Genomic DNA, 16,785 nt, shown 5'->3' with positions numbered 1-16,785 from the left:
CTTCGTACGGGCTCGGGTGTGTGTTACAACAAGCAAACGAATCGGGAACATTGCAACCGGTCGCTTATGCGTCCAGGAGCTTGTCCAAGGCCAAAAGGGCCTACAGCATGAATGAAAAAGAAACTTTGGCATGCGTTTACAGGGTAAAAAAAATGCATCAGTATCTGTTTGGGCTTACGTTCGAGTTAGAAACTGACCATAAGCCGCTCATATCGCTATTCTCAGAGAGCAAAGGTATCAATATCAATGCCTCTGCTCACATCCAAAGATGGGCGCTCACGCTGTCTGCATACAACTATGTAATTCGTCACAGGCCAGGCACATAGAACTGCGCTGATGCCCTCAATCGGCTACCATTGCCCACCACTGGAGTGGAAATGGCACAGCCTGCAGACTTGCTCTTGGTGATGGATGCATTTGAAAATGAAAAGTCACCCGTTACGGCCCGCCAGATCAGGACCTGGACCAGCCAGAATCCTTTACTGTCCCTTGTAAAAAACTGTGACCTCCATGGGAGCTGGTCCAGCATCCCAGCGGAGATGCATGAAGAGATCAAGCCGTTCCAGCGGCGTAAAGACGAAATGTCCATACAGGCGGACTGTCTTTTGTGGGGTTATCGCATGGTTTTGCCCAAGAAAGGTAGGGAAACGTTCATATGCGACCTACACAGTACCCACCCAGGCATAGTAATGATGAAAGCTATAGCCAGATCCCATGTGTGGTGGCCCGGCATCGACTCAGATTTGGAGTCTTGCGTTCGCCAATGCAACACTTGCTCTCAACTGAGCAATACACCCAGGGAGGCACTGCTAAATTTGTGGTCATGGCCCTCCAAACCGTGGCCTAGGATCCATGTTAACTTCGCTGGCCCATTTCTAGGCAAAACGTTATGGGTTGTTGTGGATGCTTATTCAAAGTGGATTGAGTGTGTAATAATATCTGTAAGCACATCCACTGCCACCATCAAAAACCTACGAGCCATGTTTGCCACGCACGGCCTGCCTGATGTCCTTGTCAGCGACAATGGGCCATGTTTCACCAGTGCTGAATTCAAGAAATTCATGACCCGCAATAGGATCAAGCACGTCACATCTGCCCTGTTCAAGCCCGCCTCCAACGACCAGGCAGAACGGGCAGTCTAAACCATCAAGCAAAGCTTGAAACGCATGTCGGAAGGCTCCCTGCAGACCCGCCTGTTCCGAATCCTGCTCAGCTACCGCACCAGACCCCATTCGCTCAATGGGGTTCCCCCAGCCGAGCTGTTCATGAAAAGGTCGCTCAAAACAGGACTCTCTCTCGTCCACCCTGATCTCCATGATCACGTCGAGGGCAGGCGGCATCAACAAAGCATGTACCATGATCGCGCAAATTTGTCACACAATATTGAAGTCAATGACCCTGTATTTGTACTCAACTATGGACATGGTCCCAAATGGCTTGCTGGCACTGTCATAGCCAAAGAAGGGAGTAGGGTGTTTCAGGTCAATCTCGCAAATGGACTAACTTGCAGAAAGCATTTGGGCCAAACGAAACTGCGATTCACAGACAGCCACGAGCAATCCAAAGAGGACACCACCAACTTCGACCCTCCAACACACACATTAAGTGGCAACCGACATAATGGTTGACCACGAAGCTGAACTCATCATCCCCAGCAGCCCAGCAAGGCCAGCTGCGCAACAGCAAAGCGAAGAACCAACCCCCAACTCACCTGCACCTGCATTTGTACCGAGACGATCGACTAGGGAGCGAAAAGCCACAGATCGTCTCACCCTGTAAATAAGTGTACTATTGACTTTGGAATGAAATGATATTATGTATGCAACCCTATGTAACCAGCATTGTACCGCCACCAGAGGGTGTATCTTTTAGAGTCCCAAGGGATCCCAGTATCCCATGGGAGCACTGTATATAAGCAGGCCTCCCATGCTGTGCCAGCATTCTGGAGTCAGAATAAAGACACTAAGGTCACACTTATTCATGTCTACAGTACTCAATTACATTACTTTATTCGGGACATAACAAGCAGGTATGGAGAGAGGTGACTGAGCAAGTCAATGCCACCAGCATCATTCCCAGGACCTGGCTGCCATGTTGGAAAAAAATGTAATGACCTTACCAGATCAACCAAGGTAAGTTCTTCTTCATATCTCTCTTACTCAAACAAAGCCCTACATTACCAATCTTACACTACCAATCCTACCCTCCCTTGTTTCCAAGCCTCTCCTCCAATCACAATGGGACACTTCAGTAAACCTCCTTCTGCTTACACTCACTCACTCAGCACCTGCTGCTGCCCTCACAACCACTTGCCCCTCTGGCTCACACTTGCTGCTTCTTCCTCTCAGTATCCAGACTATGCTGAGCTGCCTCACATCTTCAAAGGGCACATACTAAACCATTCATCTTGCAGGACAATCACACAACAAAGAAGACTGCAAGAATGTGGGTGAGGGAAGCAGCAGCCATCTTGTAAACTGAGCAGATTCATCCAGCAGCGGTGGGGTACTTAATTTAAACAATTATTAGCTTCACAAGCCCTTAAGACTGAATTAAACCTAACCTTTCGACTTTAACAGCTTGCCCACAGCTTCCACGCTGCTTCTGACCCCCTTCTGTTAATCTGAGGCGGAGGTTGAGTGGCCATTGAATCAACTGAAGAGTGACAGCTTGAAATGTAATATAAAAGCTTCCACTTCACCCCTGTTCACTTTCCAAGTGCAGAGGCTGTTGCTTTCTTCCTTTGGAACACAGATTGAGCTTTATGCTGGCTGCAAGTGTTTGGAGCAAACTCTCCAGCCAGTGTCACCTCATTGCAGCAACCTCTCTCACCATTGACAGATTGCTTCTGTCACCTCAACTTCAACTGCTATATACTACATCAGCATGGGTACCATTTACACTCTCACCTTGGTCCTCAGAATCTGACCACAATCAGCCCCAACACCAGCAGCAACAGGCACACCAGTAGCACCAACAACAACACCAATCTTCTCCGCAATCGACTGATGCTGCACAGGACACAGGGCATCAGCACCTGACCACATTGCTGCCCGGGAGGCCAGGGATAGCCTCACCATGGCCACATTTACTTCACTTGATGCTGTACACCTTGGCTGCCATGTGATGCGCCAGGTTGGCACCATTCCACACCAACACCATAAAACATTCCTACAATGCCCAAATCATTCCTTTCACACTCATCACCATTGCCGGGGTGGGGGGAGGGGTAACTGTTATGTCTCACCGTTCACTGCAACTCACCAAGTCACTTCCAAAGGTGCACACCAAAAAAAAGCTGTTTTGAAGATAAAGGTTTCAATGTTTGACACCATATTAACATAAACTTTACATTAACATTGGATAAACACCCAAGTAGTTACCCTTGTGTGTTGTTAGTTGGTATGATTGCACTAGGATGAGGGTGAGTGTGAGGGATGGCTAGTGAGATGGGGAAGTGACAATGTAGATAGAGAGGGATGGTGCATGTGCAGATATGTTGGTGTGAGTAAGGATGTGCAGGAGTAGGGTAGGGAAGGCAGAGTGATGGGGATGTGATGAGTGGCACAGCAGGATGAGGTTGAGTGTGTCTTTGTACTGACATTTTGTGATCTACTTTCACCATTAAACATTTGCGGCACCACACCCAGGTCCTCCTGACCACATCCCTACTTGTGTCCTCTGCAATGTGCAACCAGGCTGCGTTGATCTCCTGGGAAGGTCTCTTCCGCCCATTGGAAGGGAAGAGGATGATCTGCCTGCTGTGACTCCCTCCATAATCATATTGAGGGAGTCATTGGAGAGCCTGGGTGCAGCATGCCCCTTTGTACAGTCATTGTCAGTGTTTGCAGCAACTCAATGCTGTACAACATTGACAGCACAAGTGACAAAATTAATTTATCAAATTTATCAAATGACATCACCAGACCCACTTCCTCTAATTGGCACAGAAACACATTGGGTGGGCTTAACAAGCCCAATCAAAGGAAATTCATTTCAAACAGCGAGATGGAACCAGCAGCGGGGTCACGACCTGCCATCGACGTCGTCCGCCATGGAGCAGACGATGTCAGCAAAATCGTGATTTTGTAGTTTTACAGCAATCTGAGATACTTAAAAATGTAAACATATAGAATTCATGGGAACAAGTTTCCCCAGGAGTTGCTCCTATTTTTTTGGAGCAACTAATTTTTTTCGAGTATCTTAAAAAGCACAATTCTCCCCATTTAGTTTGCTCCCGTTTCAGTGAGTTAGTTCAGTTTCTTTTTAGTTTCTTTTTTTTTCAAAAGGGGGCGTTAGCAGCCACTTATGCCTGTTTTGGCCATTTAAGCAAGTTTAGCCAGCGAAAAGTTACTCCAAACTAATTTAGGCCAGTGTATGAGTCTACTTTTGTACGCTCAGAAAAACCTTGCGGAAACTTAAGAAATCAGCGCAGGTAGCCAGAGATGACGGAGGGGGGAGGGGGCGGGGGGGTGCAGGGAAGGGAAGTGAGAGGAGGTGCTTATCCAACAGTTACAAGTATACTTGCAGTTCGTAGTCTTGTATCACAACAAAGAGAGAAATTATACTATAAACTCTAAAGAATACAAAATACAAACAATCTTTTTAAATATATAAAAAAATTTCCTCCTTCCTATGCTAACCACAGGGAAATAAATGCCTGAGGAAGAATAATTGGCTCTGCTAATGTTACCCTTGGCAATAATCAAAGAGATTTGCATTTCATTAAAATTTTGTTCGATAGAAATTCCTTAATCCCACATTTAATTGTTGCCCCTAAATGCATATGGAGATGAATGTGTTGTGCAGATGGACAGGAGTAAGCCTCCATCTGTTACTGACTATATCACTATAATGTTTTGAAAATGATTACACCATCCCACACCATAACTATTTTTTGATGTAGTAAATTTGCAACCGACTATCTCAGCCAGTTACAAGCCTACTGCTTCATGCATTGCTAAATCAGACGTGCTTCAGAACTGCCCCTCCTTTATCATATTGATTGCTTTTACAGAATCGTAGATAAACTAACACAAATCTACACGCAACAGGTAGGTGTAGGTAAAAGCTTCATAAAGTACTTTAAAACAATAACAATTTAAACATCCAGTAACACAGGATCTTTACACCCTCAAGTGATTTTTGTATAGTTTATCAGATGATTTAAAGCTGTCTGCATAACAATACATTTTTAGCTTTGTCATTGTAAACCTCCAACTGGCTGAGCCACTGTGAGAAAGTTCATTGTAATTGCTTCTTCAGAAATTTTCCCATACCCTTCAATCATTTTCTCTCCAGAAACTTACCTTAAACTCATTTATATTATTACTCTCTGTTGCTCTCTCTCTCGAGCAATTCTTCCACAACATCATTACTCTTTGTGTAAATAAATGCTCACCGACTTCCCTCCTTGTTCCATAATACAATAATAAGGCATAGATTCAGGATGGTGCAGGCTTGATGATTCAAATGGTCCTTTCTCATTCCAGACTTTATGTTCTTTATATTGCTCCCAGCTGAACGCGGCAGGCACCATTCCCACAGGTCGCGGCGGGGACCCCATTTGGCCAGGGCTAGGAACGGCGTGCTTCGGGCCCCTCCCATACAGACTGCAGAGATTCGGGGGCGAGAAGCTACTGCACATGCGCGCACACTCTAGAGCGCATGTTCAGAGGTCCCGACACTGTTTTCAGCGCAGGGACCTGGCTCCGCCCCACCACTCCCCACCCCTTGTGCTGTGCTACGCCAAGGGCCTTCATCGTTCCAGCTGTGGGGAGAATAGCAAGGTAACTTTTAGGCATGGTTTTTATTCTAAAAAGTCGGCGCACCTCATGGAGGTGCACCATTCTAAGCATGGGGGCAAACTTGGGCCCTATGTTTTAACTTTATAATTACAACAATTTTAATGTTTTGGTGAGAGTTAGCTGCTTGTTTATTTCAGCTTTATTTGGGCTTTTAGCGTTAGTTCTGTGAAGGGAAAAAATATTTATTTGTCAAACTCATGGGAAAAAAAAATACTGAACCAATGAGACCTATTGATATTGTGACACTTTAAAATGTCATGACATTCATGTACTTTCTTCATGTGTTTTAAGGTTAACTGCAACTTTATTTCAGTTCCATTAAGTTTATCATCCAGAATGTTTTTTACGCTAGCTGTTAAAAAAATAAATTCTGTGTTTCAATACATTTTTTGTTCTGATCTCATATTTGCCACGTGTCTTTTTAAAATCTGTGACAGTTTTTAATCCTTTCACTTTTTATCTAAAAGTTGCACATAAGCCCCGATTTGGCAGTGCAACCAGCCACATGTTTTTTGAACATTTCTGAATCATTTCCAATCGCCTCTTTTACACATTGGGTCCTGCCTTGATTTACAAATCAACATGGCTTAGATTTTATCATTTATATTTTCACAACTACATTTTCCATACATAATCTTCCCTCCCAGTATAGTAATGCCATAGTAGTGACAAGATATATATGTATAGTATGTAAAACTGAAGCACTCAGTACTGTATGCAACTCTTTTACCGCAAATTACCAGCATTTGTGATGGAGGAAAATTGCAGAAAGTATTTTATTATAAATATAACATTTCAGAGGTTTTTCTAACTGTTATGTCTTTCAGATGTTTTAGCCAACCTGCTCTAAGTAGTTGTGGTGGTCAGTGCGACTGACTCCTGATTAGAACACAAGATAATTATGGATGAAAAGGGACAGTTGGGCCATCTTAGTTCATCTGTCCAGAGAGTTCCTCGAGTCTGCCATTTCAGCATCTAACTCTTTCTTAAAAGATTCCATGGATTTTGCCACCATTACTATTCCTGGAAGTCTATTCCAGGAAGTCTATCCCAAGCGCTAATCACTCTTTGTTTGAAGAATTTCCTGACAACAGTACCAAGCTTTACTTTTTACTCGGTTAAATGATTTCCCTCTCTTGTCCTACTTTCACAATTTAAAGTAATATTCCAGATGTACCTTTTCCATTGCCTTACTTACCTCTATAACATATTTAGAAAAGATAGAGAGGGGAAAAGGGGAGGTGGAATAGTTGCACTTATTAGGGATAACATAATGGCAATAGAAAAAAGTGACGCAGCTATCAGTAGTACAGAAATAGAATTCATGTAGATAGAATTAAAAGATAATAAAGGATTAATCACACTAATAGGGATAGTCTCCAGACCAGTAAATAGTGGAAGGGAGGTGGAGGAAGAAATATGCAACCATTTTAGGGAAATGAGTACAAAACATAGAATACTAATCATGGGGGATTTCAACTACCCAGATATTAATTGGACAGAAGAGGGAAGGAAATGGGATAAGGGAATGGAGTTCCTACAATGTGTACACGACTCCTTTCTAACCCAATATGTAAAAAGCCCAACAAGGGAGGATTCGCTATTGGATCTAATAATGGGGAATGAACCAGAGCAGATAAGAGAACTAAAAGTAGGGGAACATCTAGGCAATAGCGACCATAATATAATACGCTTTCAGATAATAATTGAGAAGGACATAAGTATGACAAAGATCAGGGTAATAGATTGGACAAAAGCTGATTTTGAGGGGCTGAGAATAGTACTTGGGAAAATAAAATCGACAACAATATTAGCAATCAATGATGTAGAACAGCAATGGGAAACATTTAAAACAGTGTTCAACAGAGTCCAGGAAATCTATATTCTGCGAATAAACAAGAACAAGCTAAACACTAATGAGACACCATGGATGAATAAAGCCATAAGATATATGGTCAGCAAGGGAGAACATGATAAGGGAGAATATGAAGAGATTAGGAGAGAAGTCAAAAAAGAAAGTAGGAAGGCAAAGAGGAACTATGAACTTAAATTATCAAGAAACATAAAACAAAATAGTAAAATATTTTACAGGCACATAAATTAAAAAAAGGTCGAATGGGAATAGGGCCACTAATGGATGGCGAGGATAATACCACAGGCAGCAATAGAGAGATGACAGAGTTATTAGATAATTACTTTGCTTCAGTATTTACCAAGGAGATAGAACAGGTGGAGATGACATTGAATGATGAGATTAGTAATGAGTTAACTGCATTTAAAATAAAACGAGGAGATATACTAAATAAACTAATAAAACTCAAAGAAATAGCAGCAGCTTTACTACACATATTTAGTAATTCTTTAGAAAAAGGTGTGGTGCCAGAGGACTGACAGATATCTAATGTAATACCTATATTTAAGAAGGGAGATAGAACATGTCCAGGAAACTATAGGCCAGTCAGCTTAACATCGGTGGTAGGAAAAATAATGGAATCCCTACTAATGGAGAAAATAGAAAACATCTAGAAACAAAAAATATAATAATAATTAGTCAGCATGGATTTCAAAAGGGAAAGTCTTGCTTGACCAACCTAATTGCATTTATTGAAGCGGTAACAGAGAAAGTAGATAAGAGTAATGTAGTAGATGTAATTAATCTAGATTTTCAAAAGGCCTTCGATAAGGTACCCCGTAATAGACTAATGAATAAGTTCAGGGAACGCGGAGTCAAGGGACAAGTAGCAGAATGGATAGCTAGCTGGCTTCAAGACAGAAAGCAGAGAGGAGGAATCAAGGGTAGCTATTCAGAGTGGCAGAAGGTAGGAAGTGGCGTTCCATAAGGATCATTGCTAGGACCACTGTTGTTCATAATTTATATTAACGATTTAAACTTTGGAATCAAAAATTTCTGAATTTGCGCATCAATTAAGGGGGAATAGCCAATACTCAGGAGGACGGCAACAAATTACTAAGCATGCAATCCAACTGAATAGACAGTTCGTCTTTACGACGAATGTAAGGTTTGGTCTCCTCGCACATTTGCTTTGGTATGGCAAACCAATCACCTTTGAGGATGCAACTCTTCACCACCGATAAAATCGGGTCCTGGCTGATCCAGGTCTTAACTTGTTGAGCCGTGACAGGGGTTCCTTCACTCTCAAAAGTATTCATAACTAACAACAGGTCCGCCGGTTGCGGCGTTTCCACCTCCGGTGTGGGCAACGGCAGACGGCTCAAAGCATCAGCACAATTCTCGGTGCCAGGTCTATGGCGAATGACATAATCATAAGCATATAATGTCAGCGCCCACCTCTGAATGCAGGATGAAGCATTGGTATTGATACCTTTGTTTTCAGAGAACAGTGAAATGAGCAACTTGTGATCTGTCTCGAGTTCAAGCCGAAGACCAAACAGGCACTGATGCATCTTTTTAACCCCATACGCACATGCTAGTGCTTCTTTCTCTACCATGCTGTAGGCTCTTTCCATTTCAGACAAACTTTTTGAAGCATACGCGACTCGTTGAAGTTTACCCGACTCGTTAGCTTTTTGGAGTACGCAACCAATTCCATATGACGAAGCATCACAGGCCAATACTAAACGTTTACATGGGTCATAATGTACCAGCAGTTTATTAGAGCAAAGCAGATTAGTGGCTTTCTCAAAAGCTCTGTCTTGAGACGCACCCCACACCCAGTTGTCGCCTTTTCTTAGCAGCATGTGCAGTGGTTCTAATAAGGTGCTCAATTTAGGTAGGAAGTTACTGAAGTAGTTGAGTAGACCCAGGAATGAACGCAGCTCCATCACATTCTGCGGCTTGGGTGCATTGTTGATGGCCTTGGTTTTCGTGCCCGTGGGCCTGATGCCGTCAACAGCAATTTTCCTCCCCAGGAATTCGACCTCTGGTGCCATGAAGACGCACTTTGAACATTTCAGTCTGAGTCCCACTTTGTCCAGGCAATGTAGAACCTCTTCCAGGTTGTTCAGATGTTCCTCGGAGTCACGACCTGTGATCAGGATATCATCTTGGAACACGACGGTTCTGGAAATGGACTTCAAAAAACTCTCCATGTTCCTCTGAAATATTGCTGCAGCCGAGCGAATTCAAAACGGCACCTGTGATAAATAAACAGTCCTTTATGCGTGTTAATGCACGTAAGTCTCTTCAACATCTCGACCAGCTCCTGTATCATGTAAGCCAACGTCAAATCCAGTTTGGTGAACGACTTTCCGCCGGCTAGCATTGCAAACAAGTTATCAGCCTTCAGTAGCGGGTACTGATCCTGTTTTGAAACCCTGTTGATTGTAGCCTTGTAGTCTCCACAGATTCTGACTGTGCCATCACTTTTCAGCACAGGAACAATGGGGCTGGCCCATTCATTAAATTCAACCGGTGATATGATCCCTTCACGCTGGAGACTGTCCAGTTCGATTTCGACTTCTACCTCACCATATACGGAACTGCCTGAGCTTTATGATGGACGGGTCTTGCATCCGAGTCGTCGTGGATCTGTAACTTGGCTCCCGTGAAGTTGCCGATGCCTGGTTCGAACAGCGAGGGGAACTTGCTCAGTACTTGGGCACATGTATCTTTCTCCAATGACAACGCCTTGATGTCGTTCCAATCGCATCTGATTTTTTTCAAGCCAGTTCCTGCCAAACAGCATTGGGCCATTGCCTGGGATAATCCATAGCAGTAACTCGTGAACCGCACCGTCATACGACACTTTAATTCTGGCACTGCCAATCACCGTTATGAGTTCTTTGGTGTACGTGCACAACTTGACTTTGACTGGACTCAGCCTGGGCCTCACAGTCTTAGTATCCTCCAGCTTATCGAATGCCCTCTGGTTCATTATTGATTGACTCGTTCCCGTGTCCAGCTCCATCGATACCGGCACCCCATTAAATTTCACGTTGATCATTATCGGTTTGCTCTTAGTTAGGAACGAGTACAGTCCATACTGTTGGAGAAAGAGTCATACTGAACACTGTGAGCTCAAAGTAAAGTGTGACCGTAGTCTTTTATTGCAGGTCTCCAGAGTGCTTCTCCAACCTGTGAAGCCTCCTTAAATACCTGTGCTCCCAAAGGATTATGGGATCCCTTGGGACTCCAGCAGATGAGCCCTCTGGTGGCTGTACAGAGTAAATACAAGTCCACATATATAACACATGCAGTTCATCCTCTGGTATCTTGGATTGCGTATCCGGATCCGTGCTAGTCTGACCATCATTCTCCATGTGATGTATCGCAGCACGCTTGCTCATCTGCAGACACTTGTGCTGGAGATGCCCCACTCTCAGACAGCCTTTGCAACTATATTGCTTAAATTGGCACTGCTGGTGCCGGTGATTTCCCCCACAACGACAACACGGAGAAATCCGATGCATTCCTGCTGGCGGACTTTGGGCAGCCACAGGTTTCGCATATGCAGTCGGGTAGGCCCTGCCATGTGCCGCTCTGCCAAATGCCGAATCAATCATATTTACAGTAATTTTTCACTGATATCTGCTTTAGACTTCTATCCGTCATCATGCATGACTGAGCGATCGTGATGGCCCTGTTCAAGTCCAACGTCTCCACCGCCAGTAGTTTACGCAGGATCATCTCGTGGTTGATGCTGATTACAAAGAAGTCCCACAGCATATCTGCCAACACAGCCCCGAACTTATACGGTCCCGCTAGATGTCTCAGGTTGGCAACGAATTCCGCCGCATTCTGGCCCTCAGAGCGAACATGCGTGTAAAATCTGTATCTCAAGATGATGATGCCTTCATCTGGCTTAAGGTGGTCCTGTATGCAATTCTTCATATGTCTTCTCTGTTGGACTCACAGGCAGGAGTAGATTCTTTATCAGACCATAAATCTTTGCACTGCAAACCGTGAGGAACACTGCCCGGCGCCGATCTGTGTCGCCGACCTCCTCCATTTTGTTGGCCACGAAGAACTGGCTCAAATGGCTCACAAAGTCTGCCCAATCTTCTCCTTCCACAAATCGCTCCAACAATCCAATTGTGCTCATTTTTGCATGAAAAAGTTCTTGTTGCTTCGTCGCCAAATGTTGTGTATGCAATAACTGTTAAACTGTTTAACTCCAAGAGGTATGACTCTGGCTCTGCTTTATTAAGGCCCAACGTGCCTAATATACAAAATGGCTGGCCTTTTATACTTGGACTGCACACACGTGCCTGCAGCCCAATGACCTTCAACAGTGACGCCATCTAGTGGTTAGTGATCCCAAAAGTACATACATGACAGTCTTCAAGTTTTGTTTTTAATCCTAGCTCTTAATTCAAATCAATGCCACAGAAAAGAGAGAAAAACGCACCAACCAATCACTTCCCTTCCTTCCTGTGATGTCACACTTCGATTTTGGTTATTGTACTTCTTGTCTTCAGGTCAGTTGTTGTTTGGGCTGCTCCTCTCGTGCTGCTTGGTGGTGCTTTGGTAGAGGAGCAAAGAGATCTAGGAATAAGTTTCTACACAGATTAACAAGGCCATAAAAAAAGCAAACCAAGCACTAGGGTTTATTTCTCGAGGGATAGAATTGAAAAGTAGTGAAGTTATGCTAAACTTGTATTGAACTTTGGTTAGACCACATTTGGAGTACTGTGAGCAGTTCTGGTCGGCATATTATAAAAAGGATACAGAGGCACTGGAGAGGGTGCAGAGAAGATTTACAAAGATGATATCAGAAATGCGAGGGAACACCTATCAGGAATGGATGAACTGGCTGGGTCTCTTTTCTCTTGAAAAGAAAAGGCTGAGGAGTGACCTAATAGAGGTCTTTAAAATTATGAAAGGTGCAGAGAGGGTGTTTCCACTTGTGGGGAAGAGCATAACTGGAGGCAATCAATATAAGATAGTCACCAAGAAATCAAATAGGGAATTCAGAGGAAACTTTTTTACCCAGAGAGTGGTGAGAATGTGGAACACCGCTGCCAGAGAGAACTGTTGAAGCGAATAGTATAGATGCATTTAAGGGGAGGCTAGACAAGCATATAAGGGTGAAGGGAATAGAGGGTTATTAGATGAGGAAAGACGGGAGGAGGCTCAAGTGGAGCATGTTCAGCCATGAACTCATTGAATGGCGGTGCTGGCTAGAAGGGCCGAATGGCCTACTCCTGCACCTATTTTCTATGTTTCTATGTTTCTAGAACCATTGGCATGGACTGGTTGGACCAAATTCTGTGCTGTATATTCTACTTAATTCTATGTAATAAGATCATCTCTCAGATGCCTCCTTTCCAAGCTGAAAAGCAAAAGAATCTCTTGTCTTTCCTCATTGCTCAGCCCTTTAATACTAGGGATCAGCCTCCTGGCCATTCTCCGCACTGCCTACAACACATAAACATCACTCTTGAGTCTGTATAGTGCTCTGATCCAATCACACCTTGGAAACTGGAACAGAGCAATATACAAAATGGTCAGAGTTATTCAAATTTATATTCTACTGTTTTGGCTGTAATGGTGCGACATTCTATTGGCCGCTCAGGTGATGGCTGCTCAGCAGTGCTTCAACGTGTTGAGCGTCGACTCTACTATGATGCCGAAGTCTCTTTGAGCTTTGTACTTGGATACTTTACACTTCTACACTGCTCTGCATTAAATTTCATCTGCCATTGTTCTGCCCCTTTACATGTATTATCCAATTTATTCTGTCATTTCTGAGTTGCTTCCTCTGAATCCACTCCTGGTTTGGTATCATTTGCACAATTTGATCACTATGCCTGCCGTCTCTGATTTCAAATCATGTTTGTAAATTAGGAACAGTAGTGGGCCCAACAACAATCACTGAGATAGATTGATTCCAGCTCCTAACGATTGAATACAATTGCCATATTTACACAAAACTGTTCATCCCAAATGGATGATTCAGATTGGTGGTAATTCATCCAAAATCCAGCCTTTGCACAACTTCTGGTTAGAAAAAGGCCTTCTGTTAGCTCATTCAAGGAAAATAATTTGACAACACCTTTTAAAAGAATAATCTTAGTTTGAGGAGAATTGGGTCATACAGATTTAAGAATAGTTTTCTAAACTATCATGAAAATGTAATTTCTTGACCATTCTTTTTTGTACCAGATAATATTCCATATTTACTCTGCTGCGTCTGGTTGACCTCCATGTTTGTTTATTTAGTTTGCTCATGCACTGTCAGCTGTGGCTCAGTGGGTAGCACACTTGCCTGAGTCAGAAGGTTGTGGGTTCAAGTCCCACTCCAGGGACTTGAGCACATAAATCTAGGCTGACAGTCTGAGGGAGTGCTGCACTGTCGGAGGTGCCATCTTTCAGATGAGACTTTAAACCGAAGCCCCGCTTGCCCTCTCAGGTGGATGTAAAAGATCTCGTGCAACTATTTCGAAGAGCATGGGAATTATCCCCGGTGTTCTGGCCAATATTTATCCCTCAGTCAATGTAACAAAAGAGATTATATGGTCACTATCACATTGCTGTTTGTGGGAACTGCAAATTGGTTGCTGCATTTCCTACATTACAACAGTGACTACACTCCAAAATAACTTAATTGACTGTAAAGCACTTTGAGATGTCCAGTGGTCGTGAAAGGCACTATATAAATGCAAGTCTTTCTTTCTTAGGATCTCCATACAGAGATAAAATCACAATAGCTATCCTGCAGCTTCAGGAGGAAGGAAAACTGCACATGATGAAAGAGAAATGGTGGCGTGGGAACGGCTGCCCAGAAGAGGATAACAAAGAAGCAAGTGCCCTCGGTGTTGAAAACATAGGAGGGATATTTATTGTGCTTGCTGCAGGGCTGGTTCTCTCGGTCTTTGTAGCCATTGGTGAATTTGTGTATAAATCCAGAAGAAACAGCGATGTCGAACAGGTACGTTGGTGTTTTTTTTAATGGTACAATGTGAAGGGTGCAATTAAAAACAACTGCTGCTAAATAGAAACAATTTTAAATGCAAATGTAAGGTAGAGATTTGGCTACGACCATGGGCAGCTTACCAAATTTAAACAAGGGTGACATGAGAAAGAACTGAAAATGGAAAGTAACCAATTAAAATGACAAACCATTTGGCTTTGCCATAAGATGTTGCAGTACAGAGTGGAAAAGAGGAGCACTGTAGGCACATTACCTGCAATCTATTCATCAGGCTAAAGACACGCCCATTCACAGTTAAGTCAGATGTGAAAAGGGGTTTGTATATCAGTGAAAGTTGAGGTAAATTGATCTAACTCGACTTACAACAGTATTTCAAATTGCCCGGTGCCATCAAATGCAATATTATGTACAAATTAATAGAAAGTAGCTTGGTTTGTAAATATATAAGTAGGTTATGATCTGGAAGACTATAATAAGAAATTGGATTTTATTGTACTTAATATATTATGGACTCAATTTTCTCCAAAGCCGTACTTGAAGCGTTACGCCCGTTTTTTTGGGGCTCAACTACGCCAAAAAAAATCATCCAACTTTCTCCATTTGAATTGTTGATTGTGGCGCCACCTAGCCTGTCCTTTAGCTTTGGGGGGGTGGAGCCTAAGATCTGCGCCAAAAAGATCGGGTTGCCAGGGTAACGAGGGACACACTGCGGGCTGAGGCTGGAAAGTGAAACATACAACACATTGTGGCCAGCTCACAGCAACCTGCACAAGCACCTTACACATTGCAGCAACTTACCAGCATTAAATTATTAAAGAGTTTATGCCAAAGGTCTATCCCTCCCCCTGCCCCCTTCCCAGTGCCGCTTCTAACCCTGGCTGAAAGACCTCCCTCCCCCCTCCTCCCGGAGCTAGTGCCACTCCTAACCCTAGCTGAAAGGCCTCCACCCTCTCTCCTCTCCCCCACCCCTCTCCCTCTCTGCTGCAGCTGTCCGAGTCGTGAAACTGCATCTTCTGCATTGATTCTCTTACCTGCGCCGATTTTGTTAACTGCCCAGAAGGTTTTTCCAGAGTGGTCACATACGGTGTCCTAAGAAAAATTGGAGTAAATCAGAGCTGGCCAAATGGCCAAACTTGTTTAAATGGCCAGGATTGGCGCGGGTGGCAGGTAAAAAAAATTGGAGCCTAAAAAAATCCTACCTAAATGAATTAGGCTAGCGCAGAAACTTTGGAGAAGCTTGGAGATTTGAATTTACTCCAAAAAAAATGGTGCATGCCAAAAATACTGCACAGATAATTGGGGAAAATTGAGCACAATATTATCTTTATATAAAATGCACTGGTATTAATTGTTGGATTAGTAGCAGGATTTTGTAAAGCTAGTCTGCTCTAAAATAGTTTCTTTTCGGCAAAAGGAAACAAACCAGTTTCAATAATCTCACTTTGTGGAAAACAGTGGAATATACTGCTGTTTTTACATTTTTTTAAATTAAAATTGTCAAAAGATTTTGCGTTTCTTAACATTAACCAGCGCACAGGTTTTTTTTACAACATTGTTTTTGTAAATGTTCATTAGTTTTGGAACTGGTCCTCTGTCAGTAACGATCACTGAGGCCTGAACATGAGGGCAGCAGTCTTTACTACAAACGATGATGAAACTCTGGTCTTGAGAGCATCTGCCCTAATTTTGTTAACATTACAATAATATTTTTCTTTGAAAATTAGGGAGCACTACTGTCAGAAGACAAGATTCTCTTCTACACACACTGTCACAGTTGATGTTTTTTCCTCCTTTATCTGTATGAAATATACATGGCCCTTAAAAGAGACGGTTTAAAAGGATTCGAAGTAGCCATTTTCCGGGCTCAGCGCACTGTCACCTGCACAGATCATGGAGATGGGTCATTTTTGTACTATAAAACATTTACTTTCTGATATAATGCAGTATTTTTATTGGTTTGCCTTGATTCCAGAAAATAAACATTTGCATTCTCTCTATCTCTCACTTCTCTCTTCCTTTCCCTCTGCCTGTCTCGCTCTCTCCGTCTCTCCCTCTCTCTTATGTACAACCCAAACTTTTTCAACTGGCTTGTCAGATTGGCAAAATGCTAGTTTTCTTTATGA

The 16,785-nt window shown here is 43.1% G+C and overlaps 1 protein-coding gene across 4 annotated transcripts in view; it reads left to right on the top strand.

The window, feature by feature from the left end:
* The window catches only part of LOC139276000 (glutamate receptor ionotropic, kainate 1), a 519,919-nt gene that overhangs the window by 485,393 nt on the left and 17,741 nt on the right, over nt 1–16,785 (top strand). For 3 of the 4 annotated variants that reach the window (XM_070893316.1, XM_070893319.1, XM_070893320.1), the window contains one exon: nt 14,409–14,659. In XM_070893316.1, the coding sequence (XP_070749417.1) occupies nt 14,409–14,659 (251 nt within the window). Of the gene's footprint in view, nt 1–14,408; nt 14,660–16,386; nt 16,464–16,785 lie in introns of those variants that run through there. The other variant, XM_070893317.1, reaches the window with a different exon arrangement.

The sequence above is a fragment of the Pristiophorus japonicus genome, chromosome 11 (genome assembly GCF_044704955.1).
Source record: "Pristiophorus japonicus isolate sPriJap1 chromosome 11, sPriJap1.hap1, whole genome shotgun sequence".
NCBI classification, from domain to species: Eukaryota; Metazoa; Chordata; class Chondrichthyes; family Pristiophoridae; genus Pristiophorus; species Pristiophorus japonicus.
The sequence above is the reverse complement of the archived record's forward strand: the minus strand, read 5'-3'. Positions and strand labels throughout refer to the sequence as shown.